This window comes from Dunckerocampus dactyliophorus, chromosome 11 (genome assembly GCF_027744805.1).
Source record: "Dunckerocampus dactyliophorus isolate RoL2022-P2 chromosome 11, RoL_Ddac_1.1, whole genome shotgun sequence".
Taxonomy (NCBI): Eukaryota; Metazoa; Chordata; class Actinopteri; order Syngnathiformes; family Syngnathidae; genus Dunckerocampus; species Dunckerocampus dactyliophorus.
Window position 1 is genome coordinate 28712775 of NC_072829.1, and position 21319 is coordinate 28734093.

At 40.9% G+C, this 21319-nt stretch overlaps 1 protein-coding gene across 2 annotated transcripts in view; it reads left to right on the forward strand.

The window, feature by feature from the left end:
• klhl4 (kelch-like family member 4) overlaps positions 1 to 21319 on the forward strand; it is a 51391-nt gene that overhangs the window by 16095 nt on the left and 13977 nt on the right. For both annotated transcript variants that reach the window (XM_054792236.1, XM_054792235.1), the window contains exons 2-7: positions 8035 to 8202; positions 9823 to 9959; positions 10391 to 10587; positions 18969 to 19181; positions 20713 to 20899; positions 20967 to 21191. In XM_054792236.1, coding sequence (XP_054648211.1) covers positions 8042 to 8202; positions 9823 to 9959; positions 10391 to 10587; positions 18969 to 19181; positions 20713 to 20899; positions 20967 to 21191 — 1120 coding nt within the window. In that variant the 5' untranslated portion in view covers positions 8035 to 8041. The remainder of the gene's footprint in view (positions 1 to 8034; positions 8203 to 9822; positions 9960 to 10390; positions 10588 to 18968; positions 19182 to 20712; positions 20900 to 20966; positions 21192 to 21319) is intronic.

The following is a 21319-nucleotide window of genomic DNA, read 5'->3' on the forward strand; positions in this document are numbered from 1 at the left end:
AAATCAACCGTGGGTTGCTTACATTACAAAACAGCAGGGGATGCCCAGGACAGAAACATAAAGTGAAAATTACAATAAAACAAAAATAAAATTATACACTTCTGTATCTACTTCAAGGTCATCCAAAATTCATAAACACGGATAAAGTGAGAAAATAGCACACATTTGCTCTGTCGCCCCTTGAGCGGTGACGTTTTCCCAGTAAGACATCCTGCTAGGATGTTTTCTGCGTAATTGCAGAAAAGTGACTTTTGGACGTTTTTAGAGAGAATGCCAAGACTCGGTGTCACGGGAAGGTGCAGTAATGGGACCAGAAATGCAGAAAAAGTTGCCGAGAGCTGGACGAAATTCGTCAGGAAGACGCGAGTGTGGCTCAGGTCATGGAAGTGGTCGTTGTGATCCTCGGCGCATTTCAACAGTGATCGCTTTGAGGAAGTTTGCAGTGTTGCCAGACAGCTGGGATACAAAGCAAGACTGAAGCCTTCAGCTGTGCCAGGCATAAAATACAAATACCAAATACAAATAATATTATCTTGGATACTACGGGAGATCAATTGGGTACGGCTGTATACATTATTCCCTGCCCTCATAAGGGCTGATTTCTGCTGCTTTATCAGCTAGAGGCATTTCTTCATAGTCGGCAACTCCAGAGGAGAACAAGCCCCAGCCCCCCTTGAAGAGTTTGGTTCCAGAATACGAACTGTTCCAGGCTCCAGGGTGAGGCCCCGGTGTCCCACATCCGGGCAAAGTGCTTTCCCTCCCTTTGTTCTTTCTCATAGGGTCTTCTGAATCACTCTTGGTCTGGGTCGTCACCTACGACCTGTTTGCCTTGCCGTGGGTACAATTCCAATGCATATTTTTGGAATTTTTGGAAGGAATCCGGAGTACCTGGAGAGAACCCACACACGCACGGGGAAGCCACGATCTCCTGACTGTGAAGCCCAAGTGCTAACCACTAGGCCACTGTGCTATTTTATTTCTAAAAACAAGCGTTTTCCCCAACTTGAAAACAGCAACAGTCATTGAACAACTGAAGCATTTTCAAGCACCCCTGGGAGACACGTAGAAGCGTGTGGGAACTATCGTTACTAAAGCTAACAAACAAATGTACTGACTCATTTATGTCCTGCCCATAATTACCCTTGTTCTCTTAGCTTTGTTGCGACTTTGACAATTATAATTAACCCCCACAGGCAGCTGACTGTGGAGTTGCTAAATCAAACTTTGCGGAGTAAGTCACCGCTAATACGTCGCTGTTTCCCGCCCTTGCATCTCATACGGCCGCATATCTATTTGTCCTGTCCTCATCCAAATAGCCTCCATGGTTGGCACAGAATATATGGGCCACGTTAACCTGAATGGAATGGAAACCCTGACCTCTCGCACATAAACACTAACAGAGGTTGGAGTCAGCGGCTGTTAGTTTGAATGATATCTCAATTCCCTCTCCACCGCCTTGGAAAAGAAATACCGCCGCCTCTCCCATGTCAGCGGCAGTAATTCAGATATTTGTTGGAGGCCTTATAACGGCAGAAGCACCCCCATGTGTGGCACATGCAGCAGAGGCGGCAAATTACCAAATAAAGTGGTGTTGTCATCTCAGAATGACATCTTTGTGGATAAGAAGCTTTGGTAGCGCATTCCTTAATAGATTGTCAACGTTGCTTTTTTCTGGGTGCTCCATGTTAGGAAGGTCATCTTGGACAGAAGCGTCAGGTTGTGCTTTTGAAGAAGCACAGAGATGATATTACATGCTGGACACATTCCCTCATTTCTGTTCAAATCAGCATCTGTCTTTTTTACGCCTTGCAAATTGAGCTAATTCAAAGAAAATAATCCCTTACACAGCTTTTCATGAATTTAACATGGAGGCTATTAGGAAAGGCCGCGACTCTGTGCCGCAGTATCCTGAGGCGCTCATTTCCAGTCATTTACATTGAAAAGAATCACTGAGCCACAAATAAGTGTGAGGAAAACAAACATGGAATTGATTTATGGAATTATTGAGCACAGTTATCAGGCTCTTCCAGCAAAATACTGGATATACAGTATGCTGTTAAATGCTGCTTTGTAACTGCATACATGTTTTACTTTGAAATGAACGTCTTTGCATTTCTAATATACTGTGGATTTGGAATAGCAAGCATACAGTTTTTGGACAGTGACAGACAATTTTCATGGTTTTCCTTGAGAACAGAATCCCAGAATAGACTCTGCTAGAGAATATCTAAAAAAAAGCAACCTATATTCCAGAATCTGATTCTTTGGACAGATGAGACCAAGGTCAACTTGTATCAGCATGATGGCAGGATGAAAGGAGCAGCTCATCATCCAAAGCATACCGCATCATGTGGTCAATGGTGTCCAAGCATGCTAACACACGCCAGCACAAGTCTTATTTATGTGTTAAATGACTTATTTTCTGGTATTATGTCTCCTATATGGGATAGTACGAGTGTGAAGGTGACTATAGGGATGTTATTTCATGTCTGGAGGACTCTAATTATGTTTAAAAAAACATATTCAGAAGGTCGTAATCAGGTTTTCTATGCTCTGCCTACAAAAATGTTTGATTTATAATCCTACTTCGAAATTCACTGATCACGGTCGGGTGTGAAACCAATTAACAGCAATAAGCGAGGGATTACTGTACACTACCGGTCAAAAGTTTTAGAACACCCCAATCTTTCCAGTTATTTATTGAAATTCAAGCCGTTTAAGTTCAATGAATAGCTTGAAAAAAGGTAAGGTTACCCAAAACTGAAAAACAATGTGCATTTCTGAATGATCCAAAAAGGCCTGTTTCAGGGACCACAAAATGGGTCGACAATTTAAAGCTGTTCTGCAGAAAGGGAGGTCGATCAAGCCTTGACAGTTGGTGCAACTCATTCCGAAAGGTGTTCCAAGTTCTGGAGTACTTACTACCTCCTCTGTCTGCATAGAAACAGCATTGTATTGGGGAAAGTCATTTGTTGCTGCACAAATGGAAAGAAAAAATGGAATTAACAATGTAAGAGAGACAGACCGTGTTAACACTCAAAAATGTAGGTTTTTCCTCCACTGAAATTGGAGCGTTCTAAAAGTGTTGACCAGTAGTTTATATTGGCAGCTGATGACCCTAAACATACTGAGAAAGCAAGACTTTGTGAGGTGAATATTCTTCAGTGACTAGTCAGTGGCCTGCTATGTGCATGTTGTGTGACGTCAGCTATGAATGGATTACAGCCACTTATCTATTTTACTATCGGAATCAACCCTCCATTAGTGGACCTGCCACTGCATAGGAGATGCTTTCTGCAAAGATCTGCACATTTTCCCTGGTAACCCCACCCCGGTACGCATGCATCATTTATCTGCATCACAATGCAGGGCGTTACAGTCACAGTTGATCGAGGATCCACAATAGATTCCAAGTAGACGTTCCAATATCACTGGGCGTCCATTTTATGAAAAGAAATATGACTTGAATTTCTCACACACGCGCTTAGAGTGGGTTCAGTTTGGGTAAAGGTTCAGTGGAGAGAAGTCGTATTTTATTTAGTCGAATCTACTAAATATAACATTGACTATATTACTTTTTAAAAAAGGGTCTAAATACATTCCTTTTTAGTGACCCAATCATTCTACTTTATTGTTGTTGCATGATTTTCTATGTAAAGCATGTTAGAAATAAAATGGTGAAAAATGATTTATGCATATTATTTGTAACAATAACAAATAAAATAAATAATGCAAAATAATAATAACAATAATAACAAAAGCTATTGCTTGGTGAATACATGCTGAAATCTGATGAATAAAATATTTGTGATATTTAATAACATTATCATTCAGTCAACACCACAAAGAAGCATTTCCAATTTTCCACTGGAATTTACCAACAACAACAACAATACTGAAAAATGGAATGATCCTTGAAAAAGATGGACTGCTTGGATCTCATTAATATACATCCAGTGTATAGACTGTTTTACCCCCAGCATGCATGACTGCCAGTGCACGGAGATAGACTGAGCTCATGAAATATATACAGGAGAGAAGGTTCTTGTAAGCTCAACCCAATCTTCTCTCAGAAGCCCCTCAGTGGCAAATAATGATGGCTTGACTTTGCCGCACAGGAAGGCGCTGGCGCTAGACTGACATACTCAGGAACAAGTGTGACTCACATTGCTTTTACCAGGGTCTAATCTGGGATGAATCATCCAGTGATCCTTGCAGGGGAGCAGTTTGACTGTTGCAGCACACGGGGTGCAGGAAATGACCTGAGATGTGATTATTTACGACATCTTCTTAGAAAACTTGACACAGACGTCATGTAGGCTAAAAAGAAGTTTGTGGCCAAGTCAAGGGAGTAAAAGATGGTCCGAATCCCTAATTGTGGTAGAAGGCTGAGTAGCTCCCAAAAGTCAATATACCCCATTAGCCAAGCTAATTTGATCATGGCTGCAAAATAACCCAAAATGGAGCCAAAGAAAGTTGGAAGTGCCAGCCAGCATTTGATAAATAACGTGAGAAACACGCTGGAATTCAATGAATAACTCACAGCAAAACACGATGGTGGTGTCCGTGTTGATCTTGTGGCTTTGTGTCACGTCTTCACTGAAGGTAAAAGTCACCTGACATGTTCATTTATCCCTTTCATTCATCATTTATATGACGCTAGTTAAAGCCTAGCTCACAACTGGATGTGAGTGTTTTTGCCCGTGCCATTTGTGGCGTTCCCCAGATTGCTGTTTTTTTTTTTTTGTTTGTGGAGTTGTGTAGTAAGATCACCGTGCACCCAACGTACAACCTGTTAGTCGACATCTGAGGCTGCTCGGACGTACGGCTGTCACTTCATTCGTACCGCCAACACACATAAGTTGTAAGACCAGCGTCCGTCAAACTCGCGAGAAACGTACTGACCGTGCGTTCCATGCGGGCTTCGTATGAAGGTTGCAAAAACTGCGCATGAGCTGTATCTCCATCTCTGCCACAATCTCTCTGTTCTTTGCAACGTTCATTGCACTGAAGACCGCTGTGAAGGAAGACGTTTACAAGAAGCGTCTGGCTTGAAAGTACGGTATGAACACATTTTGGATGCTAGGATGCTATTCCCAATGCTGTGCTACACCGGACAAAAGGAGGAGGACGGCGTAGGTTGCCTCAGAACAGAGCAAGTCATGTCTTATTTACATATTGTATTCTAAGCACTATGCCACCATAGGGACAAGCATTCAAAGCACTAAATACGACTAAAGGCACAATAAAAAAGGCTCCAGATGTGTCTTCCTCCTCAAAAACTATTGACCCATTGCTCAAATCTTTGCTACAATCACTGTAAACATCTTCTGTCTCGCCCATACTCTCATGTTTGTTTACTCTGTTAAGATGAGAGCTGCGCCTTCGCCGACGTCGCTCCCGGAAGCGGCCCTTTTCTGCGGCGGTCAGTGAACACGTCTCCCACCAAATACTATATATGCAATTTTTACAAATTCACCGTTCAATTTCAAAAAACAAACACCGTAGAGCATAATTGCAAACAATATAGAACATATTTAAGCAAAGTTGATAAGTCATGTCAGTGACGCTTTAACTGTTGAAGGGGAAGCAAAAAGCAAATGATGAAACTGACTGAAGATGACAACAGAAATCAGATCAATCAGGATGAGAAATAAAGCCTTGTCTTGTAATCTAGTATTTTATTCTACCTGCCTGGTTAGACTAATTTATATTCCCGCAGGTGAGGTGCCAAGTGGATGCAATATGGACACCACATCCTAGCCCTTCTAACTGAACGGGTTTGTTACACGGCGTGTTCTTTGCTCAGCAGTGGGCTCAGAGACGGTGTTGTGATGCTTTAGTGCCTCAATAAAATTGGCCCATACCTTTGATGATTCCACCCACTCCTGAAAGCGAAATATATACCTCAGAGAAATTTACCGCCCCCTGGAACGTGATACCAACGCAATTAGTGTCGAAGAGACCGGCACGCATGAAAAATCCTTTTTAGCAGGCCTTAGAGCCCATGCAAAAGCAATGCATCTCAGTTTTATGGCCCCGTTGCTTATTCCGTCTTGTTTGGTGTTCGTCTCTGAGATGCAGGAGTCATTGGGGAGTTACTGTGACAGGGCAATGTATTACTCCTCGCACTTAACATAACGTCTACGATAAAGACCCAACTCTAGTGACGAGAGGGCCGCGTAAAAAGTTACACAGACTTTTACTACTTCAACAAAACTCAGAGGAAAGTCTTAACTTTATAATTGTGTGTTAATCAGGATGTCAGTACAAGCCACCGCCCCCTTAGTTCTCCCTGCATGATCGATCTGGGCATGTGTCAATACTATGTGCTGCCAAGCAAAACAGAGCATTTACACTTCATTTGCTGGGACAAATCTATTACTTTTGTGGCTTATGCTCCTCTCGTGGCCGCATAAATTAAAGAAGCAACATCAGGTGCATCTGTACAATTGAATTAGGTCACACACACGTGATGCATAAAGATTTGGGTTCACAGCAAGGTTTAAAAGGTATCAATTTTATCATATAAGGCCATCAAATATGCTGAAAATATGCTTTAAATACCATTTGTTGGTTAGTCAGTCAGAACGCGAGATCGACAGGCGGTTTGGTGCGGCGTCTGCAGTGATGTGGACCCTGAATCGGTCCGTTGTGGTGAAGATGGAGCTCAATTCCATCCATGGATGGATGGATGGATGGTTAGTCAGTTAACTTAGATCGGGGTGCCCAAGGTGTTCTAAAAATATAATTTAACAACAAAAAAAAAATACAACAGCAAAAATGGAAAAATCAGCATGAAAAGTCAGGATATTAAAAGAAAAGAGTTGTAAACTAACAAGAAAAGGTTGTAATTTTGCGAGAATAACTAAAAAGTAACATTTTACTAGCATAAAGCGCTAGTAGCAGTTGGAAGAGACTATGAATATTAAGAGATAAAAGTCTCATTCTAATGTGAAAAGTTATCATTTGATGAAAATAAACACATGGAAAATGTTTGTAGCATAGATTTGAAATATTAAGGAAAAAATGTTTGTTTTTTTTTTAATTTAATATTATGAGAAACAAAACAAAATGAAATTATCATTTTTGGAAAATTGGGTTGTGGTTGTACTGGTTGGTCGTCTGGCCCTCTGGCAAGGACTCTCACATGTGACGTATCCTCACATCCAAAAATGCAGTCAACAGCAGCAGACCTGGACGTCTTCTGACACACCGCGTAACTTTGAGCCTCCAATTAACCGAATGTGCAGGTTACTGGACTGTAGAAACAGACTAGATAGTAAACCCACACAAGCACGGTGGTGATAAATTGAGAGATGTTTGAGAGATGTTGAAGAGATGTTTCTCTCCAGCACTCAGCAGAGGCAGAGACAGTGTGGCATGTGGTGTCATGGCGTTGCTGGCTCTGTGAGATGACTGGAACAAGACAAGAAGAATGAAGTCGTGTGAGCACACAGTCGTACAGTAGTTTGTGCATGCTTGAACGTCACAACAAGCAAGCCCAAATGTCAGAATGGACCGGCTCTGCGAAGGACACTGAGCGACCGGGTTGCATTGTTCGCCACGCGTCAGAAGGATTACTGGGATGCCGGTAAAACAGCGTGTAATCTCGCAGCCCGTGGGGACGAGGACGCGGCTTTCCCCCTACAATGCGGCGATGAACAGGCGTCCTCACTTGTTTAGTCTTCCTGTCACAGACGTGCGCGTGCAGATAAACACGCTCCGTTCTGAGGGGATGGATGTGCCGTTTGTCCCGGCGGACTGCAGCTCTTAGTTATCCACTTATGCACGGAGTTTAGTCCACAATTTCAGTTCAGAAGCATGCAGAAGCACCATGGAGGACACAGGACTGTCACATGTTATTGTCCCCGTCCTCCATCATTTACAGTGCATGTTGATCTCCTTCACTGTGGACAGACCGCTAAACCGTACCCTGAATAACAAAATAAATGTCCTAATTTGGTCTAAAATATTGCAAATTCTGTGGCAAAAGTAAAATTGCAGTCCTCTGTTCTTGTTTGTCTCCTCCAGGTTGGCTATGAGCACCTTGACCAGAATGAACACCAACTCTTCAGACGAATTCTTCCAGGCCACAAATCACGCCGAGCAGACCTTCCGAAAGATGGAGAGCTACCTGCAGCATAAGCAGCTGTGTGATGTCCTCCTCATAGCGGGCGATCACAAGATACCTGCTCACAGGTCGGCTTTGATTCACTATTTCATTTCATCTCAATGCTCAATGCACAAACTTCATTAAGTTACCAGTGTGAACTCTGGTTGGGCTTTGCTCTGGTCTTAGCGTGCTGATCCGTTTGAGGAGGAATCAAATCATCTTCAGGTGGTGTGTGGAGCGGACAGATGAGCAAACATGTTGTTCAGTGGTCTGCAAGCAAATAAAAACCACTGCTGTGATCTAATTACACCTCTGCCCTCTCATGTTACATTTGAGCCGTGGACACACACCGTGATCCAAAGCATGAAGGATGCGGACATTCAAACCTTGGGCGGCTGGTAGGGTAAACACTGGTGCTACTGTATGGACGGTGTATCCAATGTAATCTTCTGATAACAGTGTCTATACAGAGAGATATATTTTTACTTATATGAATAGATCAGAGGTGTCCAAAGTGCGGCTCAGGGGCCATTTGCGGTCTGCGGCTGTTTTTTTATTGGCCCGCAGCACATTCAAAAAATCAAATTTTGGATTTTTATTATTTATAATCTAACAAGAAAAAGTAATATGAAGAAAAATAATGTTTTAGTAGCATAAAGTTTAAATATTACACAAAGAAGTTTTTTAAATGTGATAATATTATAAAAGACAAACAAAACAATAAATAAAGTAATTTAATTAATTGTAATTAATTAGGTTGGGGAAAAAGATAAAGTCCAAATAAAGTCCAAATATTATGGGAATAAAGCCATCATTACAAAAAGAAAATTTACAAGAAGAAACTTGAAATAGTTCAAATTAAAAATAACACCACAAATGGGAAAAAAGAGCAAAGACGGAAGTTCTTACTAATAAAACTCTTTTAAATGAAAAAACAGAAATGAACAAACAGCTGTAATTTTACGAGAATAAAGTCAAAATATACGACAAAACAGTCATATTCTAAGGGGAAAAAACCTTCTATTTTATGAGAATAAAACCGTAATATTATGAGGAAAAGTAATGTCATGTTAGTAGTTAAAATCCATCCATTTCTATGCTGCTTATCCTCATTAGGGTCGCGGGTATGCTGGAGCCTATCCCAGCTGACTCTGGGCGAGAGGCGGGGTACACCCTGGACTGGTCGCCACCCAATGGCAGGGCACATATAGACAAACACTCATTCACACTCACATCCACACCTATGCACAATTTAGAGTACCCAATGAACCTAACATGCATGGATTTGGAATGTGGGAAGAAGCCGGAGTACCGGGAGAAAACTGGGTGTGTGGCCAACATGCTAACCACTAGGACTAGAGTTAAAATATTAAAGAAAAATTATGTTATTTTTTAAAAGTCACAATATTATGAGAAACAAACAAAATAATTATTTGTGGAAAATTTGGTTTTGTAAAAAAAGTTGTAATTTTATGGAAATAAAGCCAAAATATTATGGGACTACTCGGCTGCTAGCTCGCAAGTGAGCTAAGCAGTTAGCCTCAAATTTATTTCTAACCTACAAAGCCAAAACTTACCACTTCCACACGGGATGGGAGGAGAACTTTTTTTCCAGTCCATCATGTCAGACACGTCATGGCTCATGCATTCACCTGTCATGCTAGTTGGTATACATGAACGTGCTACTTGCGTTGTCTTCGCACTAGACTTGTCCTGAGCGCCGTCTCCGACTACTTTGCCGCAATGTTCACCAACGACGTGAGGGAGGCCAAGCAGGAGGAGATCAAGATGGAGGGGGTGGATCCAGACGCCCTCACCTCCCTGGTTCATTTTGCCTACACTGGTGAGTCGTCACAAAGACATTCACTAGCTGGGGTAAGTTGTTACGAGACCATCTGTGATTAAAATGGATACATCACTGGTGCTGAATGACTGGCTGCCTATTTGACTTCATATTACGTCCCCTTCAGCACTAGAACGAATCAGAGAATCCATGTGTTTTTATGTATTAAAATTAAAAACAGGATGTATTAATGATGATTTGTTTTGCTTTTATGATGGGGTTTAAAAAAAAATGCAATTAGACTTTTATTACGTCAATGAACGTTAACACCGGGGGAAATTTATGCTTATTTTTAATCTATTCTGTTGCGCGACGGGAGAAATTACGAGTGAACTATATGCCTCCATTACAGTTATTTTATTATTTGTGCCAGCGCAGCTGCATTTCGTCGTGGCACTAAAAAATACATCTTGCTCGCCTTGACATTGTAGGTGTCCTTGAGTTGAAAGAGGAAACCATCGAGAGTTTATTGGCAGCAGCTTGCCTCCTGCAGCTCTCACAAGTCATCCAGGTTTGCTGCAACTTCCTGATGAAGCAGCTTCACCCGTCCAACTGCCTGGGAATACGCTCCTTCGCCGACGCCCAGGGCTGCGTGGACCTGCTCAACGTGGCTCACCACTTCACCATGGTAGGGGATAGGTCACTTTTGATTGACGGGCATTCCGTTCTAATTCCCTGACAGTGTCAATCAAAATTAAACATAATTAGATGGATGCTTTTTGTCAGCTTATTAGGTGTCCATGATAGAAGAATAGTTCATTTTTTAAATCAAACATTCCATACTTAAAGGCAAATATTTGCAGAGACCGCCGCAGTAATTATCATATTACTTCAATACAGACGTGTCCAAAGTGCGGCCCCCGGTTGTGTTTTTATTGGATTGAATATATTTATATATTATTTATATTATATTTATATATATTTATATATATTTCTCATAATATTATGAGAAAGAAATGTACTAGCATCATGTTGAAATATTAAATGGATAGTTTTTGACATGAAGTTGTATCAGCATTGTAGTCCACTGACAATCAAAAGATTAAAACATCTGCATCACAAAAATGCCTTCTCAAAAAACTGAAACCTCACAAAACGCGTGGCGTTATACAGTATGTCTCCCGCCGTATCCCTGCGCACTGTCGCCTGTGCGTTCATGTGAATGTGACGAAGACATTCGCATCTTGTTTACGTCCTGTTTACAGACGTAAACAAGATGGCACCGGATGCCATCTTGTTTACATACGTAAACAAGATGGCTCCGTCGCAGAAGTAGATGCGAGTGTAATATATAATTAGCATGTGTTGCTTTACAAAATATCAAAATGGCAAAGTTGCAAGGAATATGTAAAGATTTTCTAAATAACCACAAGATTTAGTCACCAAGCCTTATAGCGCAGGGGTTTCCAAAGTGCCATTTACAGCCCACGGCTGTTTTTCTAATTGGCACTCAGCACACTCTAAAAATACAATTAAACAAGAAAACAGCAAAAATTGAAAAAAAAGAGCAGTACTTAAGAGAGGGAAGTTGTAATATTTAAAGAATAGGAGCATAAAGCTGAAAAACTAAAGGTAAAAAGTCATAATATGAAAAAAAAAAAAGAACAAAGTTCGGAGGCACTCAATAATTTAACTTAAGAAGAGTTTTTTTTTTTAAATTAGGCTGGCAAAAAGTTATAATATTACAATATTATGAGAAAAAATGAAGAAGAAATTTGAAATATTTCTAAAAATAAAAAAAAGCAAAAATTGTAATTTAAAGAGAAAAAGTTCATAGTAGCAAGACACGGTGTGATCAATAACACAGAGTTGAGATGTCGGTTGTTTTTTTGTTTAAATATTAAAAAACGCCTCTGCGTGGGCTGGTTTAAAAAATGTAAAAGTGGCCCCCAAATGTTTAGATTTTTCAGCTTGCGGCCATCGGTGGAAACCGTTTGGACACCCCTGTTATGATTAGTATTACCATCCAGCCATCAACTTTCCTCTGCTCATCCAGCGCCAGCATGGAAGGGAGTAGAGATTCCCAGCTTGTCTCCAGTCACCTCCTTTTGCTCCACCAGAGGGATATTGAGGGGTTCACAAGGCGCCTAAGGGGCATAGTCCCTCCAGCATTGTGTGATCTTTGCTTGGTTTTCATACGCTTGGAAAAACCTCATAACGTTGCGACTGGATTGGGGTCGATGGCATCTTAGTTCCTGTGTGTCTGTTCACAGCGCCACACGTAGGTGTGCCTTGTGTATTACATCGTTTTCGCTCAGTGATCCGTTGTATTAATGAATCCGGGACAGTGTGGCGTATTCCCGTGTGGACAGGGACTGTCAAGGTTGACACGTTTTGTCAACACTCTATTAGTGTTTAAACACAAAAGCAAGTCTGTTCAAGCAGTGTTTCTCAGATAGTGGCAATGGCATTTTGCACTCAACAGTTATTCATCAGGTATCTTAATGGAAATGACAAAACCTGCCCCTACATGCTACACATCATTAGATAATGTAGACACACGTGGTCAGTTGAAATGCTCCAACGCTGAAAACACAGGCAGGTTAGCCGTTACAGCATAAACTAAATAAACGGATGGGTTCTTTTATGAGTAAAATGTATACAGTACATGCAAAATTTCCATTTTTATGAGCAATCACTGGATTGAGTGCTTTATGCAGTAATAAATAGTGAAAGAGAAAAGGAAGCTCACCTACTCCCCTCAGTAAACAGTACTTCCAGGTCCGCTGCTCCTGTTTCTCACTGGGAGGTACACAAGCGATGCACCTTACTCACTTCCCCTTGTAAATCTGCCTGAGCCTGTGATTGACAGCTCATTGTCCACCTTGTTAGACAGCCTCGCAGGTGGGAAAACTGAGGGGGTGAGGACGAATATCAAGGTCAAAACACATCAGAGGCAAAGATGGGCTAATTTGGTAGAATGCAGCTCAGGCAAAAACACTCAGATCTGACAGGTGATAGTTAGTCTCTCATAAATCATACCTGGGGAAATGTGACATGAAATAAAATGGGCAGGTAAAGACAACCACGATGTATCCCAAAGGACATTCTCCTGTTAGGTATGATCCCTCGCAATATCGTGGTTCGATTATCGCTCCCTCGCTATATCGCGTTTTTTGAGAAATTAAAAAAATATGGCTGTTCCATGGTAGACTGTTGTCTATTATTAGTTCAAACATAATGAAATACAAGTGATATGTACCTGTACTACTCTGGTCACTAGTAATGACACAAAACATTGACGAGACATTACCTTACATTCCCATTACACACCACCAATCTTAAAATCAGGCATGGCATGTCCCACGTGATAGAGTGAAAAAAGTTATCCTCCTATACCGTGTGGAAGTGGTAAGTTTTTTGCTTCGTAAATTTAGGAGAATTATCTGGTTAGCTCCCTAGCTTGTTAGAGCGCTAGCTCGCGGCGGTCTTGAATCGCTACAGCATAAGAGCTGCACAATGGGATGTAAACAATGACTAATAGGAGTGTAAAGGTGACTCTAGGCGCGTTATTTCACGTCTAAGAATGTTAAAAACCGTATTTAGAAAGTCAAACAGGTTTTCTATCCTCTAACTACGAAAATACTACGAAAAACATTGAATACTATACCGTGGAAATTCATTTATTGCGATCGGGTGTGGAACCAATTTACCGCAATAAACAAGGGACGATTGTAAAGAGCATGCAAAAGTGAAGCACACAAACGTTAGCAACACTAGCGCTAACATTACAGTCACATCTTAACAGCAAGCTCATGCTAGGTTAGCCCATTCGCTGAAGAAAAGAAAATGATCAAACTTACAGTTCCCACGTCTGTACGTGACAGATATTTGGCAGAACTCCAACTTATTTAATATTTTCAGATGTGTAGTGAAGCCTGCTTTTTTACTGCTCTCCCATGTCAAGTGAGAAGGTAGGGTTTTCCTTCTTGAGGAGCTCTTCTCTCAAAATTGTGGCGAACAAATTAAGGAGATTACATATGTCTTTTCTCATTTCCGGTACTTTCATCATTAAAAAGAAGAGTCATGTTTTTGTTTCTTCTTAAGGCTTTCTGGCCGCTGGGAAATCAGGATTCAATGCTCATTACTGCCACCTCTGGGTTGGTTGTTTTACTAATATTACAGACAAGTTTTCAAATTTGGGTAAGTGGGGGGGTAAGTCGCTGTTAATGGACTATAAATGCTGATGGGGGTGTCATCCAACTTCATGTCAAAAAATCCGAACTATCCCTTTTAATACCAGACATCATTGAGTCATTGACTTGGACTTGAGAAAGACACAAGTCACAGTTTTGATGGCTTTGGACTTGACAGTATCATCAAAGACTTGCAACCCGATTGGGACTTTCACATCAATTACTCGGACTTGAACATACTTTTGATTTTCAGTGAACGTGTTGAGTAAACTATGTGCCAAATCAACGTATTCAAGCAACGTAATCGTTATTATGTCAGTTCCAGCAAGACAACATTCTCCCCTTTGAATCTGCGTCATCGGATGCATCTGCCAACGTCCACGTTTAAGAACAAAAATCCTGAATGCTATTCTAAGCGCTCTTTTTCTGCGACTACGTCTTGTCACACTGGTCTTATTTAACAAATAAAATAAGCATTCAGACACCCAACAGTGCTTATGTCTTGTAAGGTCAAGCCTATGACTTCGGACTTGACTCAACCTGCCTTGTCTTGACTTTGGACTATATATCCGACCTTGTCTTGTTTTGGACTTGCACGTCTTTACTGGAGACTTGAGATTAAAAACTTGAGACTTGCAAAACACTGACTTGCTCCCACCTCTGTTAAATAATTCCAATACAAGCACATGATGTCCGCGCGGGTCCTTGTCCAGCAAAATACTACTGACCACTGAAAGTAATTACATACCTTTTTTAAATCATTCCTTTTTTTAGAATAAATGTTTTTTGGAATGCTATGTAGAAAACCGATAACATGATGACTGAATATGCAGCACACATGATATCCCATTCCGTATGGCCATCCTTTATTTTGAGGCTGGTTACACTCAAACAACCTGTCATCACCTGTAAAGGAACGAAATGAAGGTGTCTCAGTTATTTATATCACCTCATTTTTCCACAGTGGTATTGTTGACATGCACATTTGAATAGAAATTGAAAAGTTTCATGCTTTCACTTTATCTAATTTTGTTCCGTGGCTGCCCGTAAGAGATACCACATAGCTACACACTGATTAGCACAAAATGCGATTTCTGTGTATTTCTGAGAGAAATATTTGCATTGGATTAAGATTCATAGGCATGCTTGTCAGATAAGGTCTCGGCTGGCCGTGCAGGAGTGACAGCGTGGGGCAAGCGTTATCTCCTAAAGGACATCTGCTGCAGCCTGTTTACAAAGGCTGCTTCCAGGATCGGGAGGTTAATCTAATCATCAAACTGCACAGGATGGCTGAACTTCCTCTTCAATCGTTTCAGTGATGAGCAGAAAGAGCTGCAGGGCTTCCTGGAAGTCTGACCCCTGCTGCAGCGGTGGGGAGACTTTTGTTTTTTATTATAAGCTTGTTTTTTTCTGCCTGGTAAAGTTCATATCTCATTTTAGAAATCCTGTATTAATTGCTTCTTGTTGCATGCATGTCAACTTTATTAGTATTAAGGTGATTTGGTTTACGGGAGGCGTTTAAAGGCAAATCGAAGACATAAAGTACATGAGGGTGATTAAACAGCGAGAGAGTGGTCAGCCCAAGCAGGGAGTGAAGACATTTCAAACCCTTCTAAATCATCAGACAATGAAAATGCTATTAAAACCACTACTATAACATGATAAAAAAGCACTTGAATTACTTGTAACCGTTATTAGAAGGCATAATAACAACCATTAACTCAATCAATGCCATTTGTCAAAAAGACAACCCCTTCAGTATACCAACGCACGCTGTGTTTTACAGTTTTTTTTAAACACAGAGTTCCAGTGACGTCAGTGCAACCCGGTCTTCCTTATATGGGCATTCCCAGCACCCCGCTCTGCTTCGCTCTGTTCACGGTGTTAGCGCATCGAGCAATGGCTTCCAGGAAATGTTTGATGGGGTGTGTCTAAAGAGGCAAGCACCAAGCAGAAGTGGTTGGAGTTGCTGATTCCAGTTGTCCAGTAAGACAAAAATATGCTCATCTGTCAACGGGACTTCACACGGGACTGTTTTGTGAACATGGGCCAATACGAAGCTGGACTATTCGCCAAAGTTGCTGAAGTTCGACGCCTTTACGACGTTACTTGGTCATGTTGAAGAGTCAGAAGAGCAAGATATAAGTTACAATTTATCAGTGTCCCAACTGTGTTTATTTTGTGTAAGTAATCGGACAAAAGGGGTTCGGCAGCTGTCCGGAAATCCCCGGGAGTGCTTGGGAGTGTGACCAATCACAGCAGAGTGGGCTCGGCGGGAGACGTGGAGTAAATTACACAGACCGTTGGGGCGGGAGGCAGGAAACACTGCAGGAAGAGGCGCAAAGTCTGGAAGATCTAGAAAGCTTTCTGTGCGGGTTATTGTGTGTAGCTGCTCTACAGGAGTCCAGAACTCAATACAAAGGCCCGAAAATTTGTATAATAGGTCCCCTTTAAAATTGCTCTGAAGGCAAATCCATCACCTCTTTTAGCCTCTCACGCAAAAAAAAGTAAAAATACGTTGTTGGGATTGGGCGTTCGGATTTCTAAAAACTTACAACTACGTCTTTGGTATTGAATGAGTTCATCATAAGAAGACGTGACAACGATACTACTCAGAAGAAGGTAGTGACCTAAAATGTGCGACTGTATGACCTTTACAGATCAACTTAATTTGAGCTTCTCTAATTTTGAATGCACATGTTCAACATGTTCAATACTTAATGCACAACTTGCTGTTCTCTAACGTAACACTTGTGCATATCCCTACATTTTTGTGGGTAGTATAAAACTTGCCTTTCAGAATGCGCCTGTCTGTGGCAAAGGGATGCGGATCGGGACGGCCTAAAAAAAGTGATGCCTAAAATATTCTGAGACAAAGGTTTTATGAAGTGATTCATTTTGGGGCGTCCAAACATTTTCCAGCGAGGGCCACATACTGAAAAATGAAAGGATGCAAGGGCCGCTACAAGAAAAAACTGCATCTCTGCTTTGTGATGAAGGTGAAAAAGCATATTATTAGTAGGACCTTCAGTCTTTTCTGTTTTTTCCCCATTTTTACTCGTTTCTTCCCACCCAATTATTTCAACGTTTTTCGTAAATAACCTTTGTAAATGTACTTTTTGTAAAATTATGATTTTATTCCCACAATATTTTGACTTTATTTCCATAATAACGTTTTCCCCAACCTAATTTTCCAAAAATTACAACCACATTTTGTTTTGTTTGCTTTACATAACATTACGACTAACAATAAATAACATATTTTTTCTTTAATATTTCAACTCTATGTGACTAAAAATGCATTTTTCCTCATAATATTAAGAGTTTGTTCTCATAAAATTGCTTTTTTCTCTTCATATTTTCACTTTACTTTCGTAAAATTACAGCTGTGTTTTCCATTTCTGCTGTTTTTTAAATTTTTCAACTATTTCAACTTTCTTTCTCCTAATTATGACTTTATTCCCATGGTTTGACTTTCTTGTCATAACATTGTCACAAAACTAATTTTCCAAAAATTACAACTTTATTTTCTTTGTTTGTCATATTACGTCTTATAAAAAATAACATATTTAATAACCAACAGCTGTGTTTTCCTTTTCTGTTTTTTTTTTATAATTATCCAACTATTTCAACGTTCTTGTAAATTCTCTTCTCCTAATTATGACTTTATTCCCATAATATTTTGCTTTTATTCATGTAACATAAGTTTTTCCACAACCCAAATTTCCAAAAAATCTAACTTTTTGTTTGTTTGACATACTACGTATTACTACATTAAAACATTTTCTTTTCCTTTGATATTTCAACTTTATCTTTTACACAGCACTGCTTTCATACTAGTAGGGAAATAGGAAAACAGAACATCAATTGACAGAGGTAACAAAAATCACAGCTTAATTACTCCATTGCAGGAGGTTCAATCGATGCTCATCCACTCCCGCTGCTCTTGTTTTACCCACCACTGAGTTTGCAAGCATGGGAAATCACATCCTGTCAGATCGTTATGAAACAAAAGCGACTGAGCTTTCAATCTTCTTGTCAGACTGGTAATTACAACTAACTGGTCCGAAAGCAACGTCAAAGAGTCTCTCCATCAAGTGTAACCACAAGTGATCAATGCACATCTCTCTTTTCATTAGGACCCATGGCATTTAGCTCTCAAACCCCGCTCTCGTAATGGATCTGAGTGACACACTGTAATCTGGACGTTAATGATCAATAGCGCGCTTGTTTTAGATAATTGTTGAGCATTCGCCAGAGCAGCTTAATGATTAATGCTTTGTTCAGAAATCCTGCTGTTCTTGGTCTGTACTTGCAGGCCTCACTTGCGGTGATAAGATAATGCAGGGGCATGCAGGGGGTGGGTGTTTTATATCGCATCATCTCTAATGGAAGTGCCCAGAGAGATAGTGTCCTTGAAGAGGTTGCCATCCAGTGTTGTAATACTGCAGGACAGTAAATGGAAGATCAATCTTTAGGAGGGCAATAGTGAAGAGCTCCCACACCAAAACTTGCAGAGGCGTGATGATAATGCAGTGCCTTTCTGTCGCTCGTTAAAGAGGCTTATAAAAACCTTAATGGTGTCATGTAGGATCAGCAGCAAAAATGCTTTGTAAGCTGATGAAATGATGTTTCCTGCAGCTTGGACCATTTTATTTAATAAGCTCAAAGACGGTTATATCTGCTCCTATAGAATTTGGAGTACTAGAGCATAAGTCACTGATGTCATCAGTTATGTAGAAGGCCGTAGAACTCGTCTTGGTGCTTTCATGCCGTCATTCCCCACAGTGCAGCCATTAAAACAGACACACAGTTCCAGGCGTCTAATGACTGATGATTATCTGTCCTCTTGGCGTCTCCTCTGCATCGCCAGGAAAACTTCCTGGAGGTCATTCAAAACCAGGAGTTCTTGCTGCTCCCCACGGCTGAGATTGTTAAGCTGCTGTCCAGCGATGACATCAACGTGCCCGACGAGGAGACCATCTTCCAGGCCCTGATGATGTGGGTGAGATACGACGTCCAGAACCGGCAACAGGACCTCGGAGTGCTTCTCTCTTACATCCGGCTGCCTCTTCTTCCTCCACAGGTGATACAAACTATCTTCTTACTTGCTGGTAGAACCAAAAATATTATTATTATTTTGGTACCAAGGTTCTTTACAGACTAAACAAAGACGGACGCTTAACATACTACTGCTTACAACATTTGTATAATCCAATGAGATCGACTACAAGAGCTTTTAAAGCTATCTAATAGAGTTTTACTATGATGGTGTTTTACAACACTGCAAACTACGACCACAAAAACAAGCATATTGTTGAAGGAATAGCCCATAATGAAATAATAACAATAACGACACCGCACTGGCTGAATACTGAAAGAGGAAACCTGAAAAGAGGACAGCCTGCTTTTAGACAAAATGTTTTGAGCTTATTTTGACCTTGCTAACAGACTTTTAGCATTTCTCTAGGTCATTGGCGTGTGTGAGTGACGGGATGAAAAGCTCTGAAGTAGAAGCCATTGGGTTTGCATGTACAGTATGAATCTAAGGCCCTGCAAATCATACAACCTGAGAAAGTAGTCTTATATATTATCTTATATAGCGATGTGTGATAAACAGGTAGTCTTAACTACAAGATAAAAGGTGGAGGCTGGATTAGACTTTGAGAGGCGCTAGCCAAGATAAAATATTTAAATTATTTTACTTTGATGGTGGGTTGCCCAATTTTAAATGAACAAACTAAGAATGAAGTTTATTTGTAGTTCTAAACGTAATTAAGGTGTTTTTACTCACTTTTTTGTTTCTCCTATGACGTTCTGCTTTCTAAAAAGAGAATACTGTTCAAAGTAAAGTATTTTTGAGTTGCTGCTGACATTTAAAGTGCCCTCTTAAATGGGGAACTTTATTTCATATTGTGTTCTTTTGTGCTTTTGGTATTAGCTGAGGATTTTTTTGTTTCTTTATGCCCTGTGATTGACTGGCGGCCAGTCCAGGGTGTACCCTTCCTCTCATCCAAAGTCAGCTGGGATAGGCTCCAGCTCACCAGTGACCCTAATTAAGACAAGCTGTATAGAAAATAGATGGATCCATCCATGTCCTCACTAGTATGCTGGAGCCTATCCTAGCTGATTTTGGGCGAGAGGCAGGGTCCACCCTGGACTGGTCGCCAGTCAATCACAGGGCACATACAAACAACACCAATGGTCTCCCATAAGCTTCAGTTATCCTAATGCATTGACAGTCACATTCACACCTATGGACAATTTAGAGTATCCAATTGACCTAACATTTTGGAATATGGGCGGAAAGCAAAGTACCCGGAGAAAACCCACGCACGCACGGGGAGAACTTGCAAACTCCACACAGAGATGCCCAACAGAGATTCATACCCAGATTTCCTGACTGTGGCCAACATGCTAACCACTAATCCACTGTGCGGCCCAGCTAGATGGATGAATATTAATAATTAGAATACATACATTAACACATTTAAATAAGTAAAATTAAAATGAATACTCGCAAATTCTGGAACTGGATCTCATGAGAGTGTAGCGTGTGACCTCATACAGTATTTATTGTTGGCATGATAAATACTCTTAACTCTTTTGAACAACAGCTCATTGCAGACCTGGAAAACAACAAGATGTTCGCCGATGATCTGGAATGTCAAAAACTGTTGATGGAGGCCATGAAGTACCATCTTCTGCCTGAGCGCCGTCCCATGTTCCAGAGCCCAAGAACCAAACCCAGAAAGTCCACAGTGGGGGCTCTGTATGCGGTAGGAGGGATGGACGCCACCAAAGGTAGTCGCCATCCACAGTACATCCTTGTAATAAAGGGATGTATCTAAAGTATGATGTATGCATTTAGGCTCAACCACCATAGAGAAGTATGACCTGAGGACCAACACCTGGGTCCCAGTTGGGGTAATGAACGGACGCCGACTGCAGTTTGGTGTGGCCGTGATAGACAACAAGTTGTATGTGGTCGGTGGACGAGATGGACTCAAGACGTCCAACATGGTGGAGTGTTATAATCCTGTCAATAAAGTGTGGTCAACCATGCCCCCCATGTCAACACACCGACACGGACTTGGTGAGTCGTCTTAGATCTAAATCTATTCATCCAAAGTATGTTTAGTATCACCCAGAGGTGTGGACTCCAGTCACAATTTTGATGACTTTGGTTCGACTTGACAATATCATGGAAGACTTGCAACTCGT